At 43.2% G+C, this 21,059-nt stretch overlaps 1 protein-coding gene across 1 annotated transcript; it reads left to right on the top strand.

Moving 5' to 3' along the window:
• Positions 1 to 851: 851 nt before the first annotated feature.
• On the top strand, positions 852 to 20,957 carry ct027 (CT027 protein). The gene is given in 6 exon segments (NM_001140258.1): positions 852 to 954; positions 5,126 to 5,213; positions 5,636 to 5,772; positions 6,154 to 6,307; positions 18,914 to 19,039; positions 19,593 to 20,957. Coding segments are annotated over 5 exon segments (510 nt in total). The 5' UTR covers positions 852 to 954; positions 5,126 to 5,194; the 3' UTR covers positions 19,667 to 20,957.
• Positions 20,958 to 21,059: the final 102 nt, after the last annotated feature.

Genomic DNA, 21,059 nt, shown 5'->3' with positions numbered 1-21,059 from the left:
CCCTGCGGAATGCTTTCAACACCTTGTAGAGTCTATGCCCCAACGGATTGAGGCGGTTCTGAGGGCAAAAAGGGGTTGTGCAACTCAATATTAGGAAGGTGTTCTTAATGTTTGGTACACTCAGTGTATGTACTGTATATAACTAACACCATCTAAAAAGAAGTCCCCTTGGTTGTGTTGGCCATCACTAATGCAGAATTACTGATCTTAAACAGACAGCACAATGATCACTGACTTCTGTCCAGATTGTGTAAATGGACATCAAACATACATCTATAATTACAATTTATGGAATTTGGGGATTGAACCTACCATATTGGATAGCCTGGGGTGAATGAGACTGAAAACTTTTTGGAAAACTATATTAGTGACAGAATATATTTGAATCATGTTGTAATAGGAGTTCAATTGGAGGCAAATCTAATAAATCATTGCATGATTTTTTCTAAAATAACCCTGACCTTGAGATGTCCATCACATATCTTCTTGAACTTTCTAGTACAGTATTTTATAGGCTATTATATTATATTATATTCTGTTAGAGCCTATTAAATTAGCATATTCAATAAGGCTACAAATAAAATATTTATCCAATTGATAGCCTGCATTTCATTCAATCTGAAAGCAGGTATAGGGTTTATACCACATCTATCTAATAGGCAGAATAATTACAGTGTAAACGTGATGTTTACATGAGGGGCGTTGAAAAACTTCCCTCCCCGCGATGCCTGCATCCGCCAATGACTGCAGCTATAGGTCACCGAGAAAGCGACGCGCCATGCATGGCTGATATACACTGCGTCGGTCCGGAGGAGGAGAGCTGGAGAGGAGACTGAGCAGCGCCTCCGAGATAAGAGATCAGACAAACACAGCAAGCAGCATGCCGTTTGGGATGGTAACGCGTTCCGCTGTCAGATACCATCATCACTAAGCACTGAACAAATCTCCAAAGCGGTAAGTGTTTTCATAAACGCTTTCTTGCACCTGGGGGGAATCCAGTTCGCAGGTTCATATCGTTTTGACATCTAACTGGGCGTAGGCTAGGCTATCTGCCCATCTGCCCGTCTGTCCGTCTGTCTGTCTGTCTGTCTCTCTCGGGTTGAATATATTCGATTTGATTTATGCCACAATGACAATATAACGAATATGTTGTTGTTGGCTAAATATATTCGTTGCAGTTTTGCCCATCCGTTTAAACGACAGCAAATGCAACTCAGTGCCTATGTTCCAGTTTTGATGCGCACTCCATCCAATGGGCATGCAGTGTGTGTGATCGTCTTTCATGGACCTTGTAACATTAGAATTAAAACACACATTGAATAGGCTATATATTCAGTAAACAACCCAAGCAGCCTAAGGAACACTTCATATTCGCAAGTATTTTGTAATTAGGCTAAAAAAGGGTCAAAAATGTCCCGGACGGCGCACGTATCGATGTCCCTCCCTGTTGATGCGGTGGTGGCGGCTCGGGGCTGGGTCGTTCCCAATGCTGCATTTGCATGTAGAACCGCGACAGTGTCAAATAAGGTAGAAGCCTACCAACCGCGATGCCTTTGCACCGTGCGTCCAGGTCCCTTTGATAACTGCAGTGGTGTAAAGTAACAAAGTAAAAAATACTTTGAAGTAGACTACTACTTAATTATTTTTTAGGGGATATCTGTACTTTACTTGAAGCCTACTACAGTGCATTCTGAAAGTTTTCAGACCCCTTGACTTTTTCCACAATTTGTTAGGTTACAGCCTTATTTTAAAATTGTTATTTTTCCTCATCAATCTACACATAATACTCCATAATGACAAAGAAAAAACTGTTTTGCAAAAAAATTTAACATTACATTTACATAAGTATTCAGACCCTTTACTCCGTACTTTGTTGAAGTACCTTTGGCAGTGATTACAGCCTTGAGTCTTCTTGGGTATGATGCTACCTAGCTTGGCACACCTGTATTTGGGGAGTTTCTCCCATTCTTCACTGGTGATCCTCTCAAGCTCTGTCAGGTTGGATGGGGAGTGTCGCTGCACAGCTATTTTCAGGTCTCTCCAGAGATGTTCGATCGGGTTCAAATCCGGGCTCTGGCTGGGCCACTCAAGGACATTCAGAGACTTGTCCAGAAGCCACTCCTGCGTTGTCTTGGCTGTGTGCTTAGGGTCGTTGTCCTATTGGAGGTCTGGGGTCTGGAGCAGGTTTTCATCAAGGATCTCTCTGTACTTTGGACAGTTCATCTTTCCCTCGATCATGACATCCCCACAGCATGATGCTGCCACCACTATGCTTCACCGTAGGAATGGTATTGGCCAGGTGATGAGCGGTGCCTAGTTTCTTCCAGACGTGACTTTTGGCATTCAGGCCAAAGAGTTCAATATTGGTTTCAACAGACCAGAGAATCTTGTTTCTCATGGTCTGAGAGTTCTTTAGATGCCTTTTGGAAAACTCCAAGTGGGCTGTCATGTGCCTTTTACTGAGGATTGGCTTCCGTCTGGCCACTCTACTATACATGCCTGATTGGTGCAGAGATGGTTGTCCTTCTGGAAGGTTCTCCCATCTCCAAAGAGGATCTCTGGAGCTTTGTCATAGTGACCATTGGGTTCTTGGTCACCTCCCTGACCAAGGCCCTTCTCCCTTGATTGCTCAGTTTGGCTTGGCGGCCAGCTCCAGGAAGAGTCTTGGTGGTTCCAAACTTTTTCCATTTATGATGGAGGCAACTGTTTTCTTGGGGACCATCAATGCTGCAGAATTTTTATTGTACCTTTCCCCAGATCTGTGCCTTGACACAATCCTGTCTCGGAGCTCTACAGACAATTCCTTCGACCTCATGGCTTGGTTTTTGCTCTGATGTGCACTGTCAACTGTGGGACCTTAAATAGACAGGTGTGTGCCTTTCTAAATCATGTCCAATCATTTGAATTTACCACAGGTGGACTCCAATCAAGTTGTAGAAACATCTTAAGGATGATCAATGAAAACAGGATGCACCTGTGCTCAATTTTTTGTCTCATAGCAAATGGTCTGAATACTTATGTAAATATTTTATCCTTTTTACTTTTAATACATATGAAAACATTTCTAAAAACCTGTTTTCACTTTGTCATTATCGGGTATTGTGTGTAGATTGTTAAAAAAATTAAAATAAAAAATAATATATATATATATAAAATATTGAATAATGCTGTAACGTAACAAAATGTGGAAAAAGTGAAGGGGTCTGAATACTTTCTGAATGCACTGTACTTTTTACTAGGCCTTATTTTCCCTGACACCAACAGTAGGCTAGGCTACTCGATAACATTCAAATGCTTAGAAGGACAGGGAAAAATGGTCCAATTCATACACTTATCAAGAGAACGTCCCTGGTCATCCATACTGCCTCTGATCTGGCAAACTCACTAAACACACATGCTTTGTTTGTAAATGATGTCTGAGTGTTTGTAAATGGTCTGGTGGTCAGTGTTGGAGTGTGCCCCTGGCTATCCATAAATAAAAAGGAAATTGTGCCGTCTGGTTTGCTTAATATAAGGAATTTGGAAGGATTTATAGCTTCTACTTTTGATACTTAAAGCTACAATATGTAACTTTTTGGGTGACCCCAACAAAAATGCACATTGAAATGTGAGTGATAGATCTATCGTTCTCATTGAAAGCAAGTCTAAGAAGTGTGTATCTATTCTATGTGCTCCATTTCTATGCTTCCCATTCTTAAGTCTTGTTTTTGCATCTTTTACTTTCCGTTTTCTACACAAGCTTCAACCAGCTTAAAATAAAATATTTTTGGTTATGGAAAATATATTTCACAGCAGTTTTCATGGTACAATGATTCTCTACTTGCTTGTTTTGCCACATAAACTAAAATTAGGCAACCAATTTTAGCAACCAGGAAATGGTGGAGTGATTTCTGCATTGTGCATCTTTAAGTATATTTAAAACCAGATAGTTTTAGATTTTTACTCAAGTAGTATTTTACTGGGTGACTTTCTCTTCCACTTCAGTCATTTTCTATTAGGGTCTTTTCTTTTACTCAAGGATGACAATTGGGTACTTTTTCCATCACTGGATAACTGTCGATGGTACGTTAAATCAGTTATACATAGAGGGGAATGAGTTTGAATGAGGAATGGAATGAGCTTCTCTCTGTTCTGTGTTCTATTTTCTCCCCATTCTAGTTTCAGGTTACATAACACTCAAGGCTATTCCCACTCCAGTGTTTCCGTATTAGGGAGGATTGTGTGAATTAGGCTAGGTACCCAACTCCCCATGGTAAAACTGTAAGAAATTACTCCTTCTAGTTTCTTCCTCTAATCCCACCAGCTAAGCTTTGGGGCTGAGTTAAGCTTCTTTAGTGAGCAGGTCAGTGAGTCGTTTAGCCGTGCCTTTGTCTGCAACACTGGACTGGACTCACAGCTGGGCGCTTCTAATGATATTGATAAAGCCGCAGTAGGATTAAATTAAAGGTCAAAGGTCATTATGGACATGCATAACAGATGGCACCCTATTCCCCTATGGGACCTTGTTAAAACAAATGCACTAGGGTGCCATTTGGAACTTGGTCTAGGGCTCTATCCAGCGGATTGATACGCTACAGTACCAGAGTACTTTTGGGTAGAAGTTGCCACCTGGCACAGGGCTAAAGAAAATAAACCACTTTACCATTATGACTTTGCCAGTGACACTTTAGTTTTTTAGACTTTTACGTTAAGATATCATAGAATTATTGCCAAACACCTTGAGACAAGCAACCTCATATGTGAGTGCTTTTCCTATTTTGATTCACAGGTCTAGGATCAGCCATCGCTTATACCCAAATCATGACCGTAATTAGAGGGGAAAGTGTTTAACTGACCTTAGATTAGTGTCTAGGCCTACGGGCTACTCTGTCCTACTTCTAGTTCTAAGAGGGTGTTGAGTCTGAGGGAACTTTTGGCAGAACATGACAGAAGCCAGAAGAAACTGTTGTTGAGGAGCTGTCACCTTTACAAAGAAATTGTGACTTGGTTTCTCTTTCTCTCCCTTTCTCACCTCACTCTTCCCCTCTCTCATTCCTCATCTCGCTCCCCCTTTCTCTCTCTCCATCTCTCTTGTTCTTCCTCTCGCTCTATCTCGTTACATTGTTCCTTGTCATGTTCTCTGAAGGAGGGTAATGATGACATCACAAATTCAGACTGATACAGTGTGATCCATCATTCCTGGCCTGACGTTGACATGGCAACAGGCAGGAAGGGTGAGTCCTTGACTTCTATGTGTGTGTGTTTGTGTGTCTGTTTCTGTCTGTCTGTCTGTCTGTCTGTCTGTCTGTCCGTCTGCCCCTCTGTCTGTGTGAATGCAACTGATATCGCCCAAACTTTAATTAATTAATCTGCCAGCGATTGTCTCTAAGTGCATGGATTTTCAATTCCCTTCCCGCTGATTGTAAAGCCCTAATGCCATGTCAGACCACAGTTATACTGATGGACCAAAACACTAACTCTCTCCCTCGCTCTCTCCCTCTCTGTCTCTCTCTCTCATAAAAGCGCAATAAAAACTTGCAGTCGTATACAGCTGCTTAGCCATGCATGAATTATATGTGTGTGCGTGTGTACAGTATGTGCCTGTGTGTGTATTTCTGTCCCTGACCGAGTCACGCTCTTACTGCCTCTTCCCCAGGGTCGACCTCGAAGGGAGGAAGCGTGCGTTTCCCTGACTACGAGGATGCCATGGGCTCCCCTGTTCACCGTGAGGACAAAGCCAAGGATTCGGCCATCCCTGCTCTCCCAGAGCCTGATGGGAACTTCCTGGTTAAGGTGGGCGGGGATTGGAATACAAATGCTCGAATTGCTTGTGCCAAGTTCAGTAGGCAAACATTGCTGAACATTTCAGATTGAAATGTTATGAATAGAGCAGACATGATTCCTCATTCTACAGGTCATAGAGCCATGTTTGTACTTCATGACATATTTATACAACGTTATGACCTGCTGAATGCACCCCTGATGGGTACCTACATAAGAACTACTTAACGCATTTCATAAGAAGTGTGTGAGTATTTAATAAATGTTTATGTAATTTGTACTGTGTTCTCTCTCTCACTCCTTCTCACTCTTTTTCACTCACTCTCACTCACTCTCTCTTACTCTCTCTCACTCTCTCTCTCTCACTCTCTCTCTCTCTCTCTCTCTGTCCAGGTAGGGTTCCTGAGGAGTCTGCATCGTTATGAGATAGTCTTCACCCTCCCAGAGGTGCCTGTGCTGGGGAAAGATGTGTCTTCCCTCCCTTCCTCCTCATCACCGACGCCCAGACCCCTCCTCAAAGTCAACCGTGTCACACCCACACCAGAGGGTACGTGGGAGACCAGGCCCGTATTCATTAGGGCATGCCAAAGAAAACGTTAAACCATTTTGCAATGGAAAATGAAAATGAGTGTTTGTTATTGGAGTCCAGGTAGTCCCTTCCTGTTTCAGTCAGTTTTTATACTGTTCGAAGCCTATTGAATGCGACCCAGGATAGAAACTGAGATGATTGCTTCTGTGTTCCTTGTACAGGATCTAAATCGTCCAAATGGATATGAATTAAAATGGATACTGGTAAAGGTGGGTGCAGTGTAGACCTGAAAGTGGCAGAAAATCATTAACAAGGCATATCTAATCTCCCATGTCTCTGCCAACAAACATATTAGCACCATAACAAGACACTGTTTCTGTCATTACTGTAACCTACTATTACAGTAACCGGATTTATGTCATTACTGTAACCTACTATTACAGTAACCGGTATGTTATCAAATCTGTGAAACTTGAACGTCTGTCTGGATCACTGGCGAAGGTCTCCCTCCTTCTTCTACCTTTTCTCCCACTCCACTCTCCCCCTCCATCCTCTGTCCCCAATGAATACTTGTCTGGCGGAAAGGCAACAATTTCCCTACCTCGTCCCCTTTTATCACCTATTTTCCGTTCTTTGGATCCGCTCTCCATCCACTGTTCCCCACCAATGCAATCCTACCCATGGAGGTTGAGGCTTTGATCGGAATTACCAGAGGAATATAACCACCACCAGACAGTTATTACCAGAGGAATATAACCACCACCAGACATTCATTACCAGAGGAATAAAACCACCACCAGACAGTCATTACCAGAGGAATATAACCACCACCAGACAGTTATTACCAGAGGAATATAACCACCACCAGATATTCATCACCAGATGAATATAACCACCACCAGACAGTCATTACCAGAGTAATAACCACCACCAGACATTCATTACCAAAGGAATAACCACCACTAGACAGTCATTACCAGAGGAATATAACCACCACCACCAGACAGTCATTATCAGAGGAATATAACCACCACCAGACAGTGATTACCAAAAGAATATAACCACCACCAGACAGTTATTACCAAAGGAATATAACCACCACCAGACAGTCATTACCAAAGGAATATAACCACCACCAGACAGTTATTACCAGAGGAATATAACCACCACCAGACCGTCATTACCAGAGTAATAACCACCACCAGACATACATTACCAAAGGAATGACCACCACTAGACAGTCATTACCAAAGGAATAACCACCACTAGACAGTCATTACCAGAGGAATATAACCACCACCACCAGACAGTCATTACAAGAGGAATATAACCACCACCAGACAGTCATTACCAAAGGAATATAACCACCACCAGACAGTTATTACCAGAGGAATATAACCACCAACAGACAGTCATTACCAGAAGAACATAACCACCAGCAGACATTCATTACCAGAGGAATATAACCACCACCAGACAGTTATTACCAGAGGAATATAACCACCACCAGACAGTCATTACCAAAGGAATAACCACAACTAGACAGTCATTACCAGAGGAATATAACCACCACCACCAGACAGTCATTACCAGAGGAATAGAACCACCACCAGACAGTTATTACCAGAGGAATATAACCACCAACAGACAGTTATTACCAGAGGAATATAACCACCACCAGACCGTCATTACCAGAGTAATAACCACCACCAGACAGTCATTACCAAAGGAATAACCACCACTAGACAGTCATTACCAATGGAATAACCACCACTAGACAGTCATTACCAAAGGAATATAACCACCACCACCAGACAGTCATTACCAGAGGAATATAACCACCACCAGACAGTCATTACCAAAGGAATAACCACCACTAGACAGTCATTACCAAAGGAATAACCACCAACAGACAGTCATTACCAAAGGAATATAACCACCACCAAACAGTTATTACCATAGGAATATAACCACCAGCAGACATTCATTACCAGAGGAATATAACCACCACCAGACAGTTATTACCAGAGGAATATAACCACCACCAGACAGTCATTACCAAAGGAATATAACCACCACCAGACAGTCATTACCAGAGTAATAACAACCACCAGACAGTCATTACCAGAGGAATATAACCACCACCACCAGACAGTCATTGCCAGAGGAATATAACCACCACCAGACATTCATCACCAGAGGAATATAACCACCAACACCAGACAGTTATTACCAGAGGAATATAACCACCACCACCAGACAGTTATTACCAGAGGAATATAACCACCAACACCAGACAGTTATTACCAGAGGAATATAACCACCACCACCAGACAGTCATTACCAGAGGAATATAAGCACCACCAGACAGTCATTACCAGAAAAATACAACCACCACCAGACAGTCATTACCAGAGGAATATAACCACCACCAGACAGTTATTACGAGAGGAATATAACCACCACCAGACAGTCATTACCAAAGGAATAACCATCACTAGACAGTCATTACCAAAGGAATAACCACCACCAGACAGTCATTACCAAAGGAATATAACCACCACCAGGCAGATATTACCAGAGGAATATAACCACCACCAAACAGTTATTACCAGAGGAATATAACCACCACCAGACAGTCATTACCAGAGGAATATAACCACCACCAGACATTCATTACCAGAGGAATATAACCACCACCAGACAGTTATTACCAGAGGAATATAACCACCACCAGACAGTCATTACCAGAGGAATATAACCACCACCAGACAGTCATTACCAGAGTAATAACCACCACCAGACAGTCATTACCAGAGGAATATAACCTCCACCACCAGACAGTCATTACCAGAGGAATATAACCCCCAACAGACAGTCATTACCAGAGGAATATAACCACCAACACCAGACAGTCATTACCAGAGGAATATAACCACCACGAGACAGTCATTACCAGAAAAATACAACCACCACCAGACAGTTATTACCAGAGGAATATAACCACCACCAGACAGTTATTACCAGAGGAATATAACCACCACCACCAGACAGTCATTACCAGAGGAATATAACCACCACAAGACAGTCATTACCAGAAAAATACAACCACCACCAGACAGTCATTACCAAAGGAATAACCACCACTAGACAGTCATTACCAAAGCTATATAACCACAACCAGACAGTTATTACCAGAGGAATATATCCACCACCAGACAGTTATTACCAGTGGAATAAACCACCACCAGACATTCATTACCAGAGGAATATAACCACCACCAGACAGTTAATACCAGAGGAATATAACCACCAGCAGACAGTCATTACCAGAGGAATACAACCACCACCAGACCGTCATTACCAAAGTAATAACCACCACCAGACAGTCATTACCAGAGGAATATAACCACCACCAGACAGTCATTACCAGTGGAATATAACCACCAACACCAGACAGTTATTACCAGAGGAATATAACCACCACCAGACTGTTATTACCAGAGGAATATAACCACCAACAGACAGTCATTACCAAAGGAATATAACCACCACCAGACAGTTATTACCAGAGGAATATAACCACCAACAGACAGTCATTACCAGAAGAACATAACCACCACCAGACATTCATTACCAGAGGAATATAACCACCACCAGACAGTTATTACCAGAGGAATATAACCACCACCAGACAGTCATTACCAAAGGAATAACCACAACTAGACAGTCATTACCAGAGGAATATAACCACCACCACCAGACAGTCATTACCAGAGGAATAGAACCACCAACAGACAGTTATTACCAGAGGAATATAACCACCACCAGATAGTCATGACCAGAGGAATACAACCACCACCAGACCGTCATTACCAGAGTAATAACCACCACCAGACAGTCATTACCAAAGGAATAACCACCACTAGACAGTCATTACCAATGGAATAACCACCACTAGACAGTCATTACCAAAGGAATATAACCACCACCACCAGACAGTCATTACCAGAGGAATATAACCACCACCAGACAGTCATTACCAAAGGAATAACCACCACTAGACAATCATTACCAAAGGAATAACCACCACCAGACAGTCATTACCAAAGGAATATAACCACCAAACAGTTATTACCAGAGGAATATAACCACCAGCAGACATTCATTACCAGAGGAATATAACCACCACCAGACAGTCATTACCAGAGGAATATAACCACCACCAGACAGTCATTACCAGAGTAATAACCACCACCAGACAGTCATTACCACAGGAATATAACCACCACCACCAGACAGTCATTGCCAGAGGAATATAAATACCAACAGACAGTCATTACCAGAGGAATATAACCACCAACACCAGACAGTTAATACCAGAGGAATATAACCACCACCACCAGACAGTCATTACCAGAGGAATATAACCACCACCAGACATTCATCACCAGAGGAATATAACCACCACCAGACAGTCATTATCAGAGTAATAACCACCACCAGACATTCATTACCAAAGGAATAACCACCACTAGACAGTCATTACCAGAGGAATATATCCACCACCACCAGACAGTCATTACCAGAAAAATACAACCACCACCAGACAGTCATTACCAGAGGAATATAACCAACACCAGACAGTGATTACCAAAAGAATATAACCACCACCAGACAGTTATTACCAGACGAATATAACCACCACCAGTCAGTCATTACCAAAGGAATATAACCACCACCAGACATTTATTACCAGAGGAATATAACCACCACCAGACAGTCATTACCAAAGGAATAACCACAACTAGACAGTCATTACCAGAGGAATATAACCACCACCAGACAGTCATTACCAAAGGAATAACCACCACTAGACAGTCATTACCAAAGGAATAACCACCACCAGACAGTCATTACCAAAGGAATATAACCACCACCAAACAGTTATTACCAGAGGAATATAACCACCACCAGACAGTTATTACCAGAGGAATATAACCACCACCAGACAGTCATTACCAGAGGAATATAACCACCACCAGACAGTCATTACCAGAGTAATAACCACCACCAGACAGTCATTACCAGAGGAATATAACCACCACCACCAGACAGTCATTGCCAGAGGAATATAACTACCAACAGACAGTCATTACCAGAGGAATATAACCACCACCACCAGACAGTCATTACCAGAGGAATATAACCACCACCAGACAGTCATTACCAGAAAAATACAACCACCACCAGACAGTCATTACCAGAGGAATATAACCACCACCAGACAGTTATTACCAGAGGAATATAACCACCACCAGACAGTCATTACCAAAGGAATATAACCACCACCAGACAGATATTACCAGAGGAATATAACCACCACCAAACAGTTATTACCAGAGGAATATAACCACCACCAGACAGTCATTACCAGAGGAATATAACCACCATCAGACATTCATTACCAGAGGAATATAACCACCACCAGACAGTTATTACCAGAGGAATATAACCACCACCAGACAGTCATTACCAGAGGAATATAACCACCACCAGACAGTCATTACCAGAGTAATAACCACCACCAGACAGTCATTACCAGAGGAATATAACCACCACCACCAGACAGTCATTGCCAGAGGAATATAACTACCAACAGACAGTCATTACCAGAGGAATATAACCACCACCACCAGACAGTCATTACCAGAGGAATATAACCACCACCAGACAGTCATTACCAGAAAAATACAACCACCACCAGACAGTCATTACCAGAGGAATATAACCACCACCAGACAGTTATTACCAGAGGAATATAACCACCACCAGACAGTCATTACCAAAGGGATATAACCACCACCAGACAGATATTACCAGAGGAATATAACCACCACCAAACAGTTATTACCAGAGGAATATAACCACCACCAGACAGTCATTACCAGAGGAATATAACCACCACCAGACATTCATTACCAGAGGAATATAACCACCACCAGACAGTTATTACCAGAGGAATATAACCACCACCAGACAGTCATTACCAGAGGAATATAACCACCACCAGACAGTCATTACCAGAGTAATAACCACCACCAGACAGTTATTACCAGTGGAATATAACCACCACCAGACAGTCATTACCAGAGAAATATAACCACCACCAGACAGTCATTACCAGAGTAATAACCACCACCAGACAGTCATTACCAGAGGAATATAACCACCAACAGACAGTCATTACCAGAGGAATATAACCACCAACACCAGACAGTTATTACCAGAGGAATATAACCACCACCACCAGACAGTCATTACCAGAGGAATATAACCACCACCAGACAGTCATTACCAAAGGAATAACCACAACTAGACAGTCATTACCAGAGGAATATAACCACCACCAGACAGTCATTACCAAAGGAATAACCACCACTAGACAGTCATTACCAAAGGAATAACCACCACCAGACAGTCATTACCAAAGGAATATAACCACCACCAAACAGTTATTACCAGAGGAATATAACCACCACCAGACAGTTATTACCAGAGGAATATAACCACCACCAGACAGTCATTACCAGAGGAATATAACCACCACCAGACAGTCATTACCAGAGTAATAACCACCACCAGACAGTCATTACCAGAGGAATATAACCACCACCACCAGACAGTCATTGCCAGAGGAATATAACTACCAACAGACAGTCATTACCAGAGGAATATAACCACCACCACCAGACAGTCATTACCAGAGGAATATAACCACCACCAGACAGTCATTACCAGAAAAATACAACCACCACCAGACAGTCATTACCAGAGGAATATAACCACCACCAGACAGTTATTACCAGAGGAATATAACCACCACCAGACAGTCATTACCAAAGGAATATAACCACCACCAGACAGATATTACCAGAGGAATATAACCACCACCAAACAGTTATTACCAGAGGAATATAACCACCACCAGACAGTCATTACCAGAGGAATATAACCACCATCAGACATTCATTACCAGAGGAATATAACCACCACCAGACAGTTATTACCAGAGGAATATAACCACCACCAGACAGTCATTACCAGAGGAATATAACCACCACCAGACAGTCATTACCAGAGTAATAACCACCACCAGACAGTCATTACCAGAGGAATATAACCACCACCACCAGACAGTCATTGCCAGAGGAATATAACTACCAACAGACAGTCATTACCAGAGGAATATAACCACCACCACCAGACAGTCATTACCAGAGGAATATAACCACCACCAGACAGTCATTACCAGAAAAATACAACCACCACCAGACAGTCATTACCAGAGGAATATAACCACCACCAGACAGTTATTACCAGAGGAATATAACCACCACCAGACAGTCATTACCAAAGGGATATAACCACCACCAGACAGATATTACCAGAGGAATATAACCACCACCAAACAGTTATTACCAGAGGAATATAACCACCACCAGACAGTCATTACCAGAGGAATATAACCACCACCAGACATTCATTACCAGAGGAATATAACCACCACCAGACAGTTATTACCAGAGGAATATAACCACCACCAGACAGTCATTACCAGAGGAATATAACCACCACCAGACAGTCATTACCAGAGTAATAACCACCACCAGACAGTTATTACCAGTGGAATATAACCACCACCAGACAGTCATTACCAGAGAAATATAACCACCACCAGACAGTCATTACCAGAGTAATAACCACCACCAGACAGTCATTACCAGAGGAATATAACCACCAACAGACAGTCATTACCAGAGGAATATAACCACCAACACCAGACAGTTATTACCAGAGGAATATAACCACCACCACCAGACAGTCATTACCAGAGGAATATAACCACCACGAGACAGTCATTACCAGAAAAATACAACCACCACCAGACAGTTATTACCAGAGGAATATAACCACCACCAGACAGTTATTACCAGAGGAATATAACCACCACCACCAGACAGTCATTACCAGAGGAATATAACCACCACCAGACAGTCATTACCAGAAAAATACAACCACCACCAGACAGTCATTACCAGAGGAATATAACCACCACCAGACAGTTATTACCAGAGGAATATAACCACCACCAGACAGTCATTACCAAAGGGATATAACCACCACCAGACAGATATTACCAGAGGAATATAACCACCACCAAACAGTTATTACCAGAGGAATATAACCACCACCAGACAGTCATTACCAGAGGAATATAACCACCACCAGACATTCATTACCAGAGGAATATAACCACCACCAGACAGTTATTACCAGAGGAATATAACCACCACCAGACAGTCATTACCAGAGGAATATAACCACCACCAGACAGTCATTACCAGAGTAATAACCACCACCAGACAGTTATTACCAGTGGAATATAACCACCACCAGACAGTCATTACCAGAGAAATATAACCACCACCAGACAGTCATTACCAGAGTAATAACCACCACCAGACAGTCATTACCAGAGGAATATAACCACCAACAGACAGTCATTACCAGAGGAATATAACCACCAACACCAGACAGTTATTACCAGAGGAATATAACCACCACCACCAGACAGTCATTACCAGAGGAATATAACCACCACGAGACAGTCATTACCAGAAAAATACAACCACCACCAGACAGTTATTACCAGAGGAATATAACCACCACCAGACAGTTATTACCAGAGGAATATAACCACCACCACCAGACAGTCATTACCAGAGGAATATAACCACCACGAGACAGTCATTACCAGAAAATACAACCACCACCAGACAGTCATTACCAAAGGAATAACCACCACTAGACAGTCATTACCAAAGCTATATAACCACCACCAGACAGTTATTACCAGAGGAATATATCCACCACCAGACAGTTATTACCAGAGGAATATAACCACCACCAGACAGTCATTACCAGAGGAATACAACCACCACCAGACCGTCATTACCAAAGTAATAACCACCACCAGACAGTCATTACCAGAGGAATATAACCACCAACACCAGACAGTTATTACCAGAGGAATATAACCACCACCAGACTGTTATTACCAGAGGAATATAACCACCACCAGACAGTCATTACCAGAGGAAAGTAACCACTATCAGACAGTCATTACCAGAGGAATATAACCACCACCAGACAGTCATTACCAGAGGAATATAACCACCACCAGACAGTTATTACCAGAGGAATATAACCACCACCAGACAGTAATTACCAAAGGAATATAACCACCACCAGACAGATATTACCAGAGGAATATAACCACCACCAAACAGTTATTACCAGAGGAATATAACCACCACCAGACAGTCATTACCAGAGGAATATAACCACCACCAGACATTCATTACCAGAGGAATATAACCACCACCAGACAGTTATTACCAGAGGAATATAACCACCACCAGACAGTCATTACCAGAGGAATATAACCACCACCAGACAGTCATTACCAGAGTAATAACCACCACCAGACAGTCATTACCAGAGGAATATAACCACCACCACCAGACAGTCATTGCCAGAGGAATATAACTACCAACAGACAGTCATTACCAGAGGAATATAACCACCACCACCAGACAGTCATTACCAGAGGAATATAACCACCACCAGACAGTCATTACTAGAAAAATACAACCACCACCAGACAGTCATTGCCAGAGGAATATAACTACCAACAGACAGTCATTACCAGAGGAATATAACCACCACCACCAGACAGTCATTACCAGAAAAATACAACCACCACCAGACAGTCATTACCAGAGGAATATAACCACCACCAGACAGTTATTACCAGAGGAATATAACCACCACCAGACAGTCATTACCAAAGGAATATAACCACCACCAGACAGATATTACCAGAGGAATATAACCACCACCAAACAGTTATTACCAGAGGAATATAACCACCACCAGACAGTCATTACCAGAGGAATATAACCACCACCAGACATTCATTACCAGAGGAATATAACCACCACCAGACAGTTATTACCAGAGGAATATAACCACCACCAGACAGTCATTACCAGAGGAATATAACCACCACCAGACAGTCATTACCAGAGTAATAACCACCACCAGACAGTTATTACCAGTGGAATATAACCACCACCAGACAGTCATTACCAGAGAAATATAACCACCACCAGACAGTCATTACCAGAGTAATAACCACCACCAGACAGTCATTACCAGAGGAATATAACCACCAACAGACAGTCATTACCAGAGGAATATAACCACCAACACCAGACAGTTATTACCAGAGGAATATAACCACCACCACCAGACAGTCATTACCAGAGGAATATAACCACCACGAGACAGTCATTACCAGAAAAATACAACCACCACCAGACAGTTATTACCAGAGGAATATAACCACCACCAGACAGTTATTACCAGAGGAATATAACCACCACCACCAGACAGTCATTAGCAGAAAATACAACCACCACCAGACAGTCATTACCAAAGGAATAACCACCACTAGACAGTCATTACCAAAGCTATATAACCACCACCAGACAGTTATTACCAGAGGAATATATCCACCACCAGACAGTTATTACCAGAGGAATATAACCACCACCAGACAGTCATTACCAGAGGAATACAACCACCACCAGACCATCATTACCAAAGTAATAACCACCACCAGACAGTCATTACCAGAGGAATATAACCACCACCAGACTGTTATTACCAGAGGAATATAACCACCACCAGACAGTCATTACCAGAGGAAAGTAACCACTATCAGACAGTCATTACCAGAGGAATATAACCACCAACACCAGACAGTTATTACCAGAGGAATATAACCACCACCAGACAGTCATTACCAGAGGAATATAACCACCACCAGACAGTTATTACCAGAGGAATATAACCACTATCAGACAGTCATTACCAGAGGGGAACAAAGACCAAAGAGATCAATCCATCAGCTCCCATTTCAGCCCTGAATCGATTCAGAGAGAGGAGACCAGAAGAAGAGATGCTTTTGCATTGCCCCCGCCCCCCCCTCTTTTACACCGCTGCTATTCTCTGTTGTTATCATCTATGTATAGTCACTTTAATAATTCTACCTACATGTACATATTACCTCAATTACCTTGACTAACCGGTGCTCCCGCACATTGACTCTGTACCGGTACCCGCCTGTATATAGTCTCACTATTGTTATTTTACTGCTGCTCTTTAATTACTTGTTACTTTTATTTCTTATTCTTATTCCAACTGCATTGTTATTTATGGGCTTGTAAGTAAGCATTTCACTGTAAGGTCTACACCTGTTGTATTCGACGCATGTGACCAATAAAATTTGATTTGATTCCCTGGCTTCGTCCCAAATGTTCCCCTGCACCCTATTCCTTATACAGTGCACTGCTTTCGACCAGGGCCCATACGGCGGGCCCATAGACCTCTGGTCAAAGGTAGAACACAATGTAGAGAATAGGGCGCCATTTGAATTTTAGGGGGAAAGAATCTGAGCTCCCCTCTGGGCTTTCAGAGTGGCTTCCTGTAAGAAAACCCTGGGTTGTGTCCCGGATAGCAGCCTACTCTATTAACTTGAAACATTAAATGTTCCCTATAGGCCCTGATCAAATTAGTGTACTGTCTAGGGAATATGGTGGCATTTCGGACACAGATTTTATGGTATGTGGGCAAGCTATGGCAAATTACATTGAAGTAAATACTGGCTATAAATACTCAATAGACTACTGTCTCTCAGTCTAACGTTACTTCTGTCTGTCTGACACCTTTTTGTCTCTGTCTTCATGTCACTCTTTCCCCGACCATTCCTGTCCTTTTATTATTGACTGTCTCCATCTTTCTCTACTTTTTTATGTCTTTCTTTCTTTCTCTCCCTTTCTTTTTCTACCTCTCTGTCTCCCTCCCTCTCTCCATCCATTCCGTCTCTCTCCCTCTCTCCATCCATTCCGTCTCCCTCCCTCTCTCCATCCATTCCCTATCTCTCTCCCTCTCTCCATCCATTCCGTCTCTCTCTCTCTCTCCATCCATTCCCTGTCTCTCTCCCTCTCTCCATACATTCCCTGTCTCTCTCCCTCTCTCCATCCATTCCCTGTCTCTCTCCCTCTCTCCATCCATTCCCTATCTCTCTCCCTCTCTCCATCCATTCCCTATTTCCCTCCCTCTCTCCATCCATTCCCTATCTCTCTCCCTCTCTCCATACATTCCCTGTCTCTCTCCCTCTCTCCATCCATTCCCTATTTCCCTCCCTCTCTCCATCCATTCCCTATTTCCCTCCCTCTCTCCATCCATTCCCTGTCTCTCTCCCTCTCTCCATCCATTCCCTGTCTCTCTCCCTCTCTCCATCCATTCCCTATCTCTCTCCCTCTCTCCATCCATTCCCTATTTCCCTCCCTCTCTCCATCCATTCCCTATCTCTCTCCCTCTCTCCATCCATTCCCTATCTCTCTCCCTCTCTCCATCCGTTCCTTGTCTATCTTGGTCCATCTGCCATCTCCTGCTATCCTGCTCCCTCCCTTCCTCCCTCCCACTCTCAAGGTGGGGTGAAGGTGACGTGTGAGTACACCACCCACCAGGAGGGGGTGCTGCAGGAGGAGCTGACGCTGGTCAGCCGGGGGAAGAGGGACCAACGTCTGCAGGTCAGACTACAGGCCCGGGTCATGGGTGAGTTACTCCTGTGTGCCTGCTCATGTATGGACATAGTCATACACACAGAAACACACACAGTGACACACATACTGATTATCTGGGCAGTAACCCTGTGTTAATAGAGAAATATCTGCAGTTAGTTACCACTTACTTATGGTATTTACAGTAAGACATCCTGCGGAGTTAAATGCTATTATGCAACAGATGTGCTATGGCCTGTCAGTGTTAAAGGGTGGACAGCACCCTCTGGTGGACTAAGAGGTCTCTGCAACTTCCTCTACATCACACAGTCAATATGATCCTTTTACTCAGCAAAATAACAGTCACTCTTCTGCTCTCTTTCTCAATCTCCCTCCCTCCCTCCCTCTTTCTCTCTCTCTCCCTATCTCTTCCCCACCAACCCAATCTACCCCACCCTCTCCCTCCTTCCCTCTCTCTTTTCCCTCACTCTCCCTTTCTCTCACACCCCTCCCCACCCTCTCCCTCCTTCCCTCTCTCTTTTCCCTCACTCTCCCTTTCTCTCACATCCCTCCCCACTCTCTCCCTCCCCCTCTCTCTCTCTCTGTAGATCGTCATCATGGTACTCCTATGCTGCTGGAGGGGGTGCGGTGTCTTGGGGCGGAGAAAGAAAAAAGGAAATGAGCCGTCCGTCCCTTTATATCTTCCCCCTCCTGTAGAGACCAGCCATCGTCCGTCCCTTTATTTCTTCTCCACCCCCTCCTGTAGAGACCAGCCATCGTCCGTCCCTTTATATCTTCTCCACCCCCTCCTGTAGAGACCAGCCATCGTCCGTCCCTTTATATCTTCTCCACCCCCTCCTGTAGAGACCAGCCATCGTCCGTCCCTTTATGTCTTCCCCACCCCCTCCTGTAGAGACCAGCCATCGTCCGTCCCTTTATTTCTTCCCCACCCGCTCCTGTAGAGACCAGCCATCGTCCGTCCCTTTATATCTTCCCACCCCCTCCTGTAGAAACCAGCTGTCGTAGTGGATCAAAACTAGCACTTACCTGCACTTAGCCGCACACATGCATGCACCCGTAGTGGCACACACACACACACACCTGAGGAAGCTGATGGGAGGTGCTATAGGGATGGCTTATTGTAAAGACTGGAATGGAGCATGTGGAACGGTATCAAACATATAGAAACCACGTTTGACTCCGTTCCATGAATTCCATTCCAGCCATTACAATGAGCCCATCCTCCTATAGCTCCTCACACCAGCCTCTCTGACACACACACACACACAAATAAACACTCACAGATTTTTTGGTGATTAGCCCTGTAATGAAGACCAAGGTGTCCATGATTACTTAAAGTTCCACAAATCTTTAATGACAAATTCCTCAGTGAGGGAGACAATGTGTTTATATAACCAGGCACTGCAGCTCTTCGCTTCTCGTCCCTTCTGTCGTTCTGCAACAAGAGCCAAGCGTTAACTTGCCTTAAACGATAAGAAATATGATTTAACATTTTAATTTTGCACGTCAATATAACCTGTCATTGCGTTGTGATTTACACTGAGTGGACACAACAGTAAGAGCACCTTCCTAATATTGAGTTGCACCCCCCATTCACCCTCTGAATGGCACACATACACAATCCATGTCTCAATCCTCTCAAAGCTTAAAAATCCTTCTTTAGCCTGTCTACTCCCCTTCATCTACACCGATTTGAAGTGGATTTAACAGGTGACATCAATAAGGGATCATAGATTTCACTTGGATTCACCTGGTCAGTCTGTCATGGAAAGAGCAAGTGTTCCTAATGTGTTGTCCACTCGTTGTACAGTATGTGTTCTGTGTGAGCGCCACCTTTCACCAACTATGTAAGAGTATGCCTTTTAGTCTATGTGTCCTGCAAAACTGTCTCTGTTCTGTACTAGATTCTCCTATATCTCTATCAGTAAATAAAATATCATGTCAACTGTTAACCTGTAGATGTACACTATTGTTTTCCAGTGTCCTACAGTTCATTGTGTCCTACAGGATCCATATTATTTTCTTTGACTCATGATTGGGTATTATATATACAT

Source organism: Salmo salar, chromosome ssa08 (genome assembly GCF_905237065.1).
Source record: "Salmo salar chromosome ssa08, Ssal_v3.1, whole genome shotgun sequence".
In the NCBI taxonomy this organism is placed as follows: domain Eukaryota; kingdom Metazoa; phylum Chordata; class Actinopteri; order Salmoniformes; family Salmonidae; genus Salmo; species Salmo salar.
Note: the sequence above shows the minus strand (reverse complement) of the source record. Positions and strands in the feature narration are given on the sequence as shown.